The sequence below is a fragment of the Macadamia integrifolia genome, chromosome 8 (assembly GCF_013358625.1).
Source record: "Macadamia integrifolia cultivar HAES 741 chromosome 8, SCU_Mint_v3, whole genome shotgun sequence".
In the NCBI taxonomy this organism is placed as follows: domain Eukaryota; kingdom Viridiplantae; phylum Streptophyta; class Magnoliopsida; order Proteales; family Proteaceae; genus Macadamia; species Macadamia integrifolia.
The window spans coordinates 31,406,972-31,419,208 of NC_056564.1; the positions used below are offsets into that span (position 1 = coordinate 31,406,972).

The window sequence follows — 12,237 nt, forward strand, 5'->3', positions numbered from 1 at the left end:
TAATTAAATTTTTTGTGCAAGAGGCAAAAATGATTAAAAAAAATGATCAACTAGGATAGCAAAACCATGGCAAAAATCAAGGAATTAGGGCCAACCTGACTCAATCAGGATCAATTAAGGCCGGGTTGGGCCTATGTTTAGGCTTAGAACCACGCAAACGGGCAATGTTGTGATCTCGCAAGAAATTTGAACCAAAAATCCTCAGAGGTGACATGGGGTTGATTTATTATCTCTACTTATTATAATACTATTTGGTATTTATTCCCTGTTAGTTAGTTTTGAAGTACGAATCTTAATTGATCGATCCCTTTACCATCCAAAAAAAAAAAAAGAATCTTAATTGATCCCTTAAGAGGACTGAGTGGGTTGTCTCAATTCGAGGATCCTTTTTGAATATCATCCCCCCAGTCAAGGAAGGACTCCGAAGACTCCAAAGACTCCAAAGTAATGGAGTGCCGTGGCAAGTAAGGGTCAAGTCTACCGTCATTAATGGACACACATTAACATTATGGTCCTCGCTCCTCAGCGACTCATAGTCACACGTTTTGTGGGTCAAGTAGGAACTACTGGTCAAGTCGTTCGTCATGTGAACCACTACACATAATGGTAATTCAGAGTGTTCTGATCTTATTATAAATATAAATATCATTTTGGGTACAATCATCTATCAGAATTGAGTGAGAATTAGTAGTAGTTGTTGCCATCATCTCATTATGGGTGGTGTAGGTGCTGCTGCTGCTGCTGCTGCTATTACATCTATTCCTCAGTTTCTTCTTATGTTCCTGCTTTTGGGTTTTCTATACCTTGCTGAAAGTCTTCATGTTGTTGGAGGTCTCAGTACTGAGATCACTGTGAGCTGCATAGAGGGAGAAAGACAAGCACTGCTCGACTTCAAAGCTGGTCTAAACGACACGTCTGGGCGACTCTCTTCTTGGATCGGTGATGATTGCTGCACATGGACAGGTGTGAGCTGCAACAATATGACCGGCCATGTCAACAAACTCGACCTACGTAATCCGCTTGTATTCCAAAAATATTACGGTTCTGATGGATTTCCATATTCAGATATTGATTGGGATGCTGCACGATATACTTCTTTGGGTGGGAAGATAAGTCCTTCATTGCTCAAATTGAAACACTTGAATTACTTGGACCTCAGCATCAACAATTTTCAAGGAATCCATATTCCAAAATTCATGGGTTCACTTGAGAACTTGAGGTATCTCAATCTCTCTTATGCAGTATTCAGTGGAACAATTCCTCCTCACCTTGGAAACTTGTCAAGATTGCAATATCTTGACCTCCAAAATACGGATCCTTTTTCTTATTATCAAACAACCATCAACAATCTTCAGTGGGTATCTGGTCTATCTTCTTTGAGGTACCTAAACATGAATTATGTGAGATTTACAGGTAATTGGATACAAGCTGTTACTATGCTTCCTCCTTCTCTGTCAGAACTACACTTGTCGAGCTGCGAACTTTCCGAGATTCCTTTCTCTCTTCCATATGCAAATTTCACTACTTCTCTTCTAGTCCTTCAACTTTCCTGGAACAACTTCTACTCCTCAATTCCTCCTTGGCTTTTTAATAATATTACTAGTCTTATTGTCCTTGATCTCAGCTGGAATAATTTCGAGGGCCCTATTCCAGATACTTTTGCCAACACTAGTTCTCTTCAGAACCTTGACATATCACATACCAACATTGGAGACAGGATACCAACAACTTTGGGAAATCTTTGCAATTTGAAGAGTTTAGATCTATCAGGATGCAGTGGTATTAATGGAGAATTAACAGAATATGTGAACAGTTTGTCTACGTGCAATTCTAATAATAGCTTGGAGAGATTAGATTTATCGTATACTCAACTTTCAGGTCGGATTCCATCATCTATTGGAGACTTGTCGTCCTTGATAGAATTGGACCTCTCATCAACTCAACTTTCAGGTCCGATTCCAACATCTATCGGAAACTTGTTATCCTTGACAAAATTGGACCTCTCATCAACTCAACTTTCAGGTCGGATTCCAACATCTATTGGAGACTTGTCGTCCTTGATAGAATTGGACCTCTTATCAACTCAACTTTCAGGTCCGATACCAACATCTATCGGAAACTTGTTGTCCTTGACAAAATTGGACCTCTCATCAACTCAACTTTTAGGTCGGATTCCATCATCTATTGGAGACTTGTCGTCCTTGATAGAATTGCACCTCTTTTCAATGCAACTTTCGGGTCCGATACCATCATCTATCGGAAACTTGTCATCCTTGACAAAATTGGACCTCTCATCAACTCAACTTTCAGGTCGGATTCCATCATCTATTGGAGACTTGTCGTCCTTGATAGAATTGGACCTCTCATCAACTCAACTTTCGGGTAAAATTCAACTTTCTCTTGGAACCTTGTTTGATCTCTCTAATTTTAATTTTTTAATTTTTAATTTTTTATTTTTGGTTCTTTATTTATGTGGGTACTAGGAACTCTCTTAATTGAAACTTCAATTTCAAGTCCAGTGTTCTTGTTATCTCTTATTGGAAGCCTATTGTCTTTGAAAGCCCTTCATGGTGCTAAGAAAATTCTATGATTTCAGGTTCAATTCCAGCATCTATCGGTAACTTGTCGTCCTTGATGGGATTGTACCTCTTTTCAACTCAACTTTCAAGTAAAATTCAACTTTCTCTTGGAACCTTGTTGGATCTCTCTAATTTTATTTTATTTTATTTTATTTTATTTTTTTTTTGGTTCTTTATTTATGTGGGTACTAGGAACTCTATTAATTGAAACTTCTATTTCAAGCCCAGTGTTTTTGCATCTCTTATTAGAAGCTTATTGTCTTTGAAAGCCCTCCCTGGTGCTAAGAAAATTTCTATGATTTCAGGTTCAATTCCAGCATCTATCGGTAACTTGTCGTCCTTGATAGGATTGTACCTCTTTTCAACTCAACTTTCAGGTAAAATTCAACTTTCTCTTGGAACCTTGTTGGATCTCTCTAATTTTAATTTTAATTTTTTTTTTTTGGTTCTTTATTTATGTGGGTACTAGGAACTCTATTAATTGAAACTTCTATTTCAAGCCCAGTGTTTTTGCATCTCTTATTAGAAGCTTATTGTCTTTGAAAGCCCTCCCTGGTGCTAAGAAAATTTCTATGATTTCAGGTTCAATTCCAGCATCTATCGGTAACTTGTCATCCTTGAGAACATTATACCTCTCTGAAACTCAAATCACAGGTCCTATTCCGATATCCATTGGAAGATTGTCATCTTTAAGAGATTTGGACCTATCCAGCAATCAAATAATGGATGCAACCATTCCTGAATCTATTGGAGAACTTTCAGAGTTGGTTTATTTGAGAATATCAAATAGTTCTTGGAGGGGCGTTATTTCAGAATGTCACTTTAAAAATGTCAAAAGTTTAAAAACGTTAGACATCGAATTAGAAGCTACAAATAAGCCCTTGATTTTTGAAGTGCGTAGGGACTGGATTCCAACTTTTAGTCTGGAGAGTATCTCTATGTCTGACGTCCAAATGGGCCCCAATTTTCCTTCATGGCTCGCAACTCAAAAGAACCTTAGTACTATAATTCTCACAAATGTAGGAATTTCAGACACCATACCAAATAGCTTTTGGAAATTATGTGCTCGACAGTGGATAGATACTTTGGATCTCACTCGAAATCATATCAGAGGGAGGGTACCAAATTCTTTGGAATTTTTCGGTGCAGGTTCAGTAGATTTGAGTTTCAATCAAATAGAGGGTTCTGTCCCCCTTTGGTCTAATATCTCTTCTCTCTCTCTTGGGACAAATTTATTCACAGGACAGATTCCTCAGAACATTGGTGAAGTTTTAGGGTCTGAAGTAAATCAATTAGATTTTTCCGGGAACTTTCTAAATGGGAGCATTCCTTCTTCTATATGTGAACTAACGAGTTTGAGCATTCTGACTCTTTCAAACAATAGTTTATGGGGAGAACTCCCTGATTGTTGGAAGAACATGGAGGACTTGCAAGTTTTGGATTTACAAAACAACAATCTGTCAGGAAAGATTCCTCCATCAATAGGTTCTTTATCTTCCCTGACTTATCTATTACTTAGTAGCAATAACTTTCATGGCAAGCTTCCTTCATCATTAGAAAAATGCACAAATTTACGGAGTCTTGACCTTGGCAGAAATGGATTCTCTGGGAATATACCAACATGGATAGGAAGAAGTCTATCATCTTTGCAAATTATCCGCCTTCGTTCCAACTTTTTTACTGGAAAAATTCCTTCACATTTATGTAAGCTTTCAATGCTTCATTTCTTGGACCTCGCACACAATAATCTATCAGGATTTATTCCACAATTTTTGGGCAATTTGAGTGCTCTAGAAGGAAACGACACAGAAAGCATAGCCACTGGTTATACAGAACACATGATGGTAGTTACAAAAGGAAGAGAACTTGAATACAGCACGACTCTTGACTTGGTGAAGAGCATTGATCTTTCGTGCAATAATCTATCCGGTAAAATTCCAGATGGAATAACAACACTGGTGGGATTGGGTACCTTGAACTTATCAATGAATCATTTGACAGGAAAGATTCCAGAGAAGATTGGTGATTTGCAAAATCTTGAAACCCTTGACCTCTCCATAAACCAACTATCTGGTGAGATACCTCCAAGCATATCTTCTTTAACTTTCTTGAGCCACTTGAACCTCTCACATAACAATTTATCTGGGAAAATTCCATCAAGCAACCAGCTCCAGACTATTAGCGATGCATCCATGTATGCTGGGAATTCAGGACTTTGTGGATGGCCCCTAGCTATTAATTGCCCAGGTACTAACATATCTCCACCTCCAACATATGCCAAAGTTGATGGAGAAAATGAACTAAACATGGATGGAGATGATGGGATGGATATGCTCTGGTTTTACATTGGCATCGTTATGGGCTTCATTGTGGGATTTTGGAGTGTTTGCATCACTTTATTTTTCAAGAAATCTTGGAGGATTGCTTACTTTCGGTTTTTCTCCTTATATTGAATGTGGGGGTGTTTGCTGAGGAAGTTGGAGCTGCAAGCGAACAAAACTTCAAGGACTTAAAGAAATTGATCCGTTTCATCTGCGTTGTTTGTCTTACCATGAAATAATAAAAGGTACGTATCATCCTTTTAATGTACATGTGTTTCCTATTAATTTGATACATAAGGGAGTTTTCTTTCTTGTATTCTGTTCTTTTCTTTTGCTTTATCATAGGAATGTGTCTAGGGATTGTCATTGGCATATATTCATAAAGAATGGAATCTCTGAGTTTTTGTTGTAAGTTTTAATTTTGAATCGATAAAACTGTGGTGGTACAACTACTTTACACAATTACACCTAGCAAACTAATTAGTGTTTATTGAAAATGCAAAGGAAATTGTGTGATACAAGGTGGACAATAGATTTAATATTAGAATCATAAATTTGAGACATGTGTTAGCATCCAAATTATAATGCTTGACATCATTATTTAATTATACATTGAGATTCAATCCATTCCCACAACCCATATGGAAATAATAATAATAATAATAATAATAATAAAGACCGTAGATGAATTTAGTAGAAATAATGTTTCAAAATATCTAGGAATAGTCAATTGAGTTCGAAGAATAGGACCTTAGATAAAATTAGCGGGAAATTGACTTGTGATCAATCCACATGATTGTTCATCTATTTCATAGTTAGAATGACCATTAACCAATCATGTGGTAGAAAATGACCTAAGTTATTGGATTGTTATATTAAAAAAAAGAAGAAAAGGGAAATTAATCTGAACAGTTTTGGTATCTCATCTTTTTAAGGCGTGGTATGTTTAAATACCAGGAAGGATTAGGATGTATATAAAGAATGTGTGATCCATTTGGCTTGAGCATTTTCTACTTAAGTTAGACTTGCATATATCTTAGAAACCAAATTGACATACTACAGGGTAGACCTAGCAAAATATTTTCTAAATCAACTTTGTAAATTCAAAACACCATTTATAGGCCATATCCAAAATTATTAGCATAGGATAAAATTTCTTTCTTTCTTTTTTGTCTACTAAATGTGGTTTTTAATGTTGGTGGTAGAAAAACAAAATTATGCAATTCATATCTAATCCATAGAGAGGAGTGTGAAATGTATACCAACTTATTTACACCTATATTTACCAAAAAAAAAAAGTTTACATATTTTACCAACTACTATAACTTGGATACATGAATCTTCTCTCTCATCCTTTTTGTCTAGATAATAGGTATAAGAATAAAACATGTACAAAAAATAATAAAAAATCAATTCTTTAAATAAATATGAAATCCGAATTCAAGTTGATGTAATATTATATCTTTCTTGTTCATCTCTAAGTCTTGCTAACATCCCTATCTAGCTATCCTACCTGTTTCTGTTAAAGGTCAAAACAGAGCCTATTAGACCCCTTGAAGCTGAAACATTTAAACCATATTTTAGCCATTGTTAGGCCCATCTGAAAGGAAAATTCAGATTGAGTTTCATCCATATTTGATTGTTTTAGTTTACCTGTATAAATTCTATTGAGACTGCTATGATATTTCAATAAGAAGCAGATAAAACAGATCCACAATGTCTAGATCAAACGAATGGTAATGGTCTTGCTGTTGAAACTAATATATATGGTGGTTTTTTTTTTTAGACAAACATTAGTAATAAATAGTTTTCTCATGCTGCTAAAGACATGCTCATTAGCTAGTAATTATAATAGAATGGTACTTTGGTTAAGGAAAAATAAGAAAGAATTGAATACAAGGCAGATGATAGGAAACGTTGGGGTGGGGGAGACTGACACATATGGAAGTGAAAGAATACGAATGGGTTTGTGTAACACCCTAATTAATTTCGAGGATGAAATTTATTGTTAGGAGAAGAGATTGTAATGCCTTGAAAATTTCGAGGACGAAATTTGTTGTTAGGTGGGGAGATTGTAATACCCTGAAATCTGACTAGGGGTATTTTTGTCTTTTAACCATTGTAGGGTCAAGGTGACTTAAAGTGGAGATAACAGACCATCGAGGGTGCATCAATCATTGATAAGTGCTAAAACTCATCCATTAAATGTAACTACAGTATATAATAACTTTAGGGTTTTTGCCATGGAAATTACCATTTGCCTTTTAAACCCTCATTTACCATTATGCCACTAGACCGTATTTTGACTTTTATTTTTTATTTTTTATTATATGATTTTAATGTCAATCCTAATATTGGTTTATTTATTAATAATATATATATATATATCTATATATTTGCATATTAATTCATTATTCACATGGATAATTAGATAACAAGTGGATAAGGCCTAATTAACTAACAACCCTAACTAACTAATTATTACTAATTAATAATTAACAAATGAAGGCTTCACTAATAAATTTTGGACTTCCCTTTTGAAATTTGGATAGGCTTGAGCATAAAGTAAGTAAGATAAGATAGGATAAGTGAGAGAAAGTGTTGGAGATCAATTATGACTAGAATAGAGGAAGAGAGAGTTGGAGATGAAGTAGGAATGGTAGAGATAGAGTTGGAGATGATTTGGGAAGGAAAAATAGAAATAAAAAATGTGGCTCTAGTGCCTCTCACCCTCTATTTATGAAAAATCAAAAGGAAAAAGAAAGATATTGTAGAAAAGAAAGAGAAGAAGGAAGAAGAAGAGAACAAGGAAAAAAGGAATCAAAATTTCAAATGATTTTCAAAGTAAGAGTTAGTAACAGGATTTAATTACTTTCTTATATTCTACTTGGAGGATTAATAATAATTTAAAGATTTGGGATTTTGGATTATTGGGTTAAGGAGAGAGAAAATAAGATTTTGATATGTTAACAATAATTTCTATGTCAGACAGAACAGTAGTCCAAGATTGTTCATATTATTGAAAATAATTAGATACTATTTTATGATCTGAAATAATTAACGAAAATATATGCATATGTTTACGGAATCTCCTAAAATTTTCATTAAATGCTAAGTTGATTTGGTACACCGAAAAATTCATATACTCAGATAGGTCATTGTCGAGAGGGTTTTCTGTAACCGAGAATTGGGGTTGTGACGGAGTCATATAGACTTCAAATTTTAATATTATTTTTTTACCATAGAAAATTTAATGAGCCTTATAAATCCTAAAATTTTTGAATGTGATTTAAAGTAAATTAATGAATTTTTCAAATTTTTTTGTCAGAATCTATTATAGTCTGAAGACCATTTTTAAGGGGATTGATACCTAACTTAAGAAGGATGTTTTGATGTGATCTTCAAATAAGACTTCTATATATGAGTTACGTTTCAATAGGACATAATTTCAAATTATTTGGAATTTCAGAGATATTTATTTCTTATTTTTAGAATAGGCTGAGGCAGAATTTTAGGAACGACATCAGGGTTAGTGGAACCTTTACCCTAACTTAATTATTTTTATAGTGTTATCTAAAAAAATATGATTTTACAAACCTAATGTTATGTATATGAGAGAATGAGGAAACAAATTAAATTTTGTTCCTTGATTTGCATTATATGTATATAGCAGAATTTTCTAAATGGAGCAATGAATTCATAATATTAGTTACTAATATTATGTGTTATGTTGTGATTACGATTACATGGAGTAGTGAACTATGTGCATTATATGATTCTTATACCACATGGGGTTTTGTCTGTGCATATTTTTAAAACACTCGCTTACATAAGTTTTACTATATTGATGTATAAAATACATTGTTGTGATAATGATGCTTTACATTACCAACCTTGATTGAGGAGGGATATAAGACTTCCTTGATCATTGATTTGTTATTTGTAGTTGTTGTTTTAATGACTTTTACAAAAGCTGAAATTAAAATTGATTTCATATTTATATAAGGACTGATAGGGTGGAATTAAAGTATTGATTATACTTGAATTCTGAACTTGTTTGTATATATATATATATATATATTTCGTTCTTGGTTGACTTTATTATTGTTGTTTCATCTTATCAACATTGGAGTTATAATGTTGAGGTGAGGATGGTTCACTGGACATTTTCTTAGTGGAACTGTGAACTACTAGATGACAGAACCAACCCTCGGTAGGATTTATCAATTGTTATTTGACCTTCAGGAGGTATGACTTAGTCTTTGGGAGGTTGGACACTAGCTAGCTTCTGTGAGTTTCTGTATGTTGAGTGGAGGCAATGTAATACTATGACAAATTGGCCATTCATGGATGATATTTTGAGTTCATTGTTTAGCTTATTTTGAATCATCACATGTACTTATGCGGCGATATAAATGTAGCAATGTAAGTATATGTGATATGCTTATTCTTTTGTTTCCTGAAATTTTTTATATTATACTATATATGTCTTTCCTGATATTGGTTGTATGATCGTGATTTCAAACATGTTTAGTGTTGTGGTTTTACTCACTAAGTTTCTTCCCAGATACTTACCCTCATAACTTGCAGATAATATTGGTGAGGACTATTATGGAAATGACATGAATATTGAACCTTTAGTTGATCAGCCGGAGAACACTGCTTATAGTTTTGAAGAAGACAATGATTTTTATTTTTAGATGATGTAGACCTTGAGTTAGACTTTAAAGATATACTTTAATTCAACTTTACTTTAATTTTGAAATTTGAATTACATAGTTGAACTTTAAATTTTAATAATATATTAGTTCGGTTAACTCTTGCTTGCACTTATGTTTGTGTGGATGCTACTCCGGTTCATTATCTCCTAAGACTTACAGATCTTGTGGACCATTGATGTTCAAAAACCCTAAGCCGGGTTTTGGGGCGTCACAGTTTGTTTCTACACTAATGGATTATTTAGATATTAATAATTACAAGGACTAATCATAGACTGCGAAGTGGCAAATAATGAATTTGATAACTTCACTTTAGTGGGACCCCTCTCACCTCTATTGTACCCAAGAGAGGGCTTAAACAATGAGACCACCTTCTCCAATCTCTGTCCATTATGCTAAAGTTTTTATTGCCACACATTTAGAGAACCTAGGTTCTGAAACAACTTCACAGACTGCGTGTTGCTAAAGGATGTGAGCCAATTTTCCTCATGGCTTTTGCAAACGACCTTATCTTCTTTGAAAAGGGTATATGAGAGAAGCAAGAGTGTTCAAAAATCGTGTCACCAATTGCTCTTTAACTTTTCAGGTTAGAATCTCAATGTTATAAGTCTAAACCACAATTCAGTGTCAATTTTATGAGTTCTTCCATATCTCTCCTGCATCCAAATTTGATTTATAATAGGGAATTCCTTTCATGGGAAAGAGGTTATCTAAAGATGACTGCTCAAATTTGTTATCTAAAGACAATTCCCACATTAACCATTAGAAAAGTCAAGGCACCTTAGCATGGCCAGGAGACATAACTTAATCCAATCAACTCTGTTAGCCCTTCCCCAATACTGTATGACATGCTTTAAATTACCATAGATATGCTCAATAAGCTTGATGCTACTAGTAGAGACTTCTTTTGGTCTTGTGGAGAGCACAAGCTTAGTCCTACAATCGGGTGGAAGACAATAGGCTCTCCCAAGGTAGAGGGCTTAATTTGAAGCTGTTGGCCCCCATGAATTCAACATTGTTATGTGAAAATGCCTAGAAGCTTTTCCAATCGAATTTATCTCTTTGGGGAAAGATTATTAAAGGCAAAATACTTCCCTTCATGCATCTTTCTTCACTCTACTTGTCTTCCTGGTCATTAGCCTCAAGGGATGGAAATCAATCTACAATTATAGCGACTAACTTCTCAAGGGGTCCTTCTATAAAATCGGATCTGTAATCTGTTGTGGCTAGAAAATCAATCCATCGGCCGGATTGAGACCTTCACATCAAGAGAAGGAAGAGATGGCCGTAGTTGGACTCCGAGTGGACTCTCTGATGCTCAACTTAGTATGAGCAACAATAGATATTTGTATGGGTGCTGAAAGATCCATAGAGTAAGAGGGTGAGAGAGATCTATCTTTACCTCTAGGTCATCTACCTATTTATATAAGTTGGTAACTGCACTTGGTCTTCAATTGAATACCATGCCAAACTTGTGAGTGCGTGCACCTTGTTGATAGTTACTTCGGGTTTTGTGCTATAAAAAATTGATAATGATGTCTAACCGCGATGTGTGTTTGGAGTTGACTCTTTCCCATATGGCTCGTAGCCAATGGTGGGGTTATTCTTGGCATATCAACTCCTTATCTTTGGGAGCTAGAGTGTGACTTAGTTGCATCTTAAGAGACGAGACCTGGTCGTTCAATAAGAATAAATGCATTAATGGCACATCAGAAGGAGGCACGGGTGCAATCTTTAATGACGCAACAGAAGGAAGAATTGGATTACACTACGAAAACTTAGGGGTGGCATAATTTGCTAGTTCGACCTTAGCAACAACTAGCACCTCCCTCATCGGTTCTTTAGGATGGGAAACCAAGTCCATTTGTTCTACCTCATAAGTAATTTTCCCCTGAGAAATATCGTCGATACCAATCAATACTTTCTTTTTTCTGTCTTCAGTCCTTCTCTCCTTGCACGCAGCCAATGCCTCATTGTTTGCTCCCACCTCTCCTTCATCCACTTCTTCTTCTTCATTCTCAGAATTGTACACATATTGTATCCCTTCAAATATGTAATTAGGAGCCTTCTTGAGCACGAACCTCTTACAGTCCTTGAATCCTATATAGCTTTCTCTTTTTTCCACTAGCTCTGTCACCCTTATCATCTTTGCTTCAACATCACATGCCCTTCCCCTGGGTTCTTCATAGTTATATTGAACATTCTTTAGTGGATTAATCATTTCACTCCTCTTCGCCTCCAAGATTTTAACCTTCTCCTCCATTTTTAATTTGAATCGTAAATGTTCTGCCTCTTCTACGGATGCGATCTTCTCCTCCTCAACCTCCTCAAGTAAGACTAATGGAATGGGATCGGTCAAGATCAAGATGCATGATAGCATTGTCAGAACCTTATTCGATGTTAGGAATGTACCTAATTTGAAGAAGAATCTCATCAGTTTATGCACTCTTGATTCAAATGGGTGTAAGTATACAATTGGCGGTGGAGTCATAAAGATCAGAAGGGGTGTTCTCTTGTTGATGAAAGGAATTAAGCCTGGCAATTTGTATGTGTTGCAGGGTACTACAGTCAATGGTTCTATTGCAGTAATTTCATCATCTATGTCTGAATCGGATGTCA

The 12,237-nt window shown here is 35.2% G+C and overlaps 1 protein-coding gene across 2 annotated transcripts; it reads left to right on the forward strand.

The window, feature by feature from the left end:
* Positions 1-686: 686 nt before the first annotated feature.
* Positions 687-9,717, forward strand: LOC122086195 (receptor-like protein EIX2). 2 transcript variants are annotated; one of them, XR_006142356.1, is made up of 5 exons: positions 687-2,382; positions 2,597-2,668; positions 2,885-2,956; positions 3,162-5,145; positions 9,491-9,717. XR_006142356.1 is itself a non-coding variant. In XM_042654925.1 (4 exons), the coding sequence occupies exons 1-4, from the start codon at positions 714-716 to the stop codon at positions 5,030-5,032; spliced, it is 3,684 nt and encodes a 1,227-aa protein (XP_042510859.1). In that variant the 5' UTR covers positions 687-713; the 3' UTR covers positions 5,033-9,717. The 2 variants fall into 2 exon arrangements, 1 of the variants encoding a protein (XP_042510859.1); XM_042654925.1 differs by having other exon boundaries at positions 3,162-9,717.
* The last annotated feature ends 2,520 nt before the right edge of the window (positions 9,718-12,237 follow it).

Excerpts from the sequence above, each read along its gene's own strand:
- LOC122086195 (XM_042654925.1), top strand. The coding sequence starts at position 714 with ATGGGTGGTGTAGGTGCTGCTGCTGCTGCTGCTGCTATTACATCTATT. Across the intron at positions 2,383-2,596 it reads CTCATCAACTCAACTTTCGG|GTTCAATTCCAGCATCTATC; the intron begins GTAAAATTCAAC and ends CTATGATTTCAG. Across the intron at positions 2,957-3,161 it reads CTTTTCAACTCAACTTTCAG|GTTCAATTCCAGCATCTATC; the intron begins GTAAAATTCAAC and ends CTATGATTTCAG.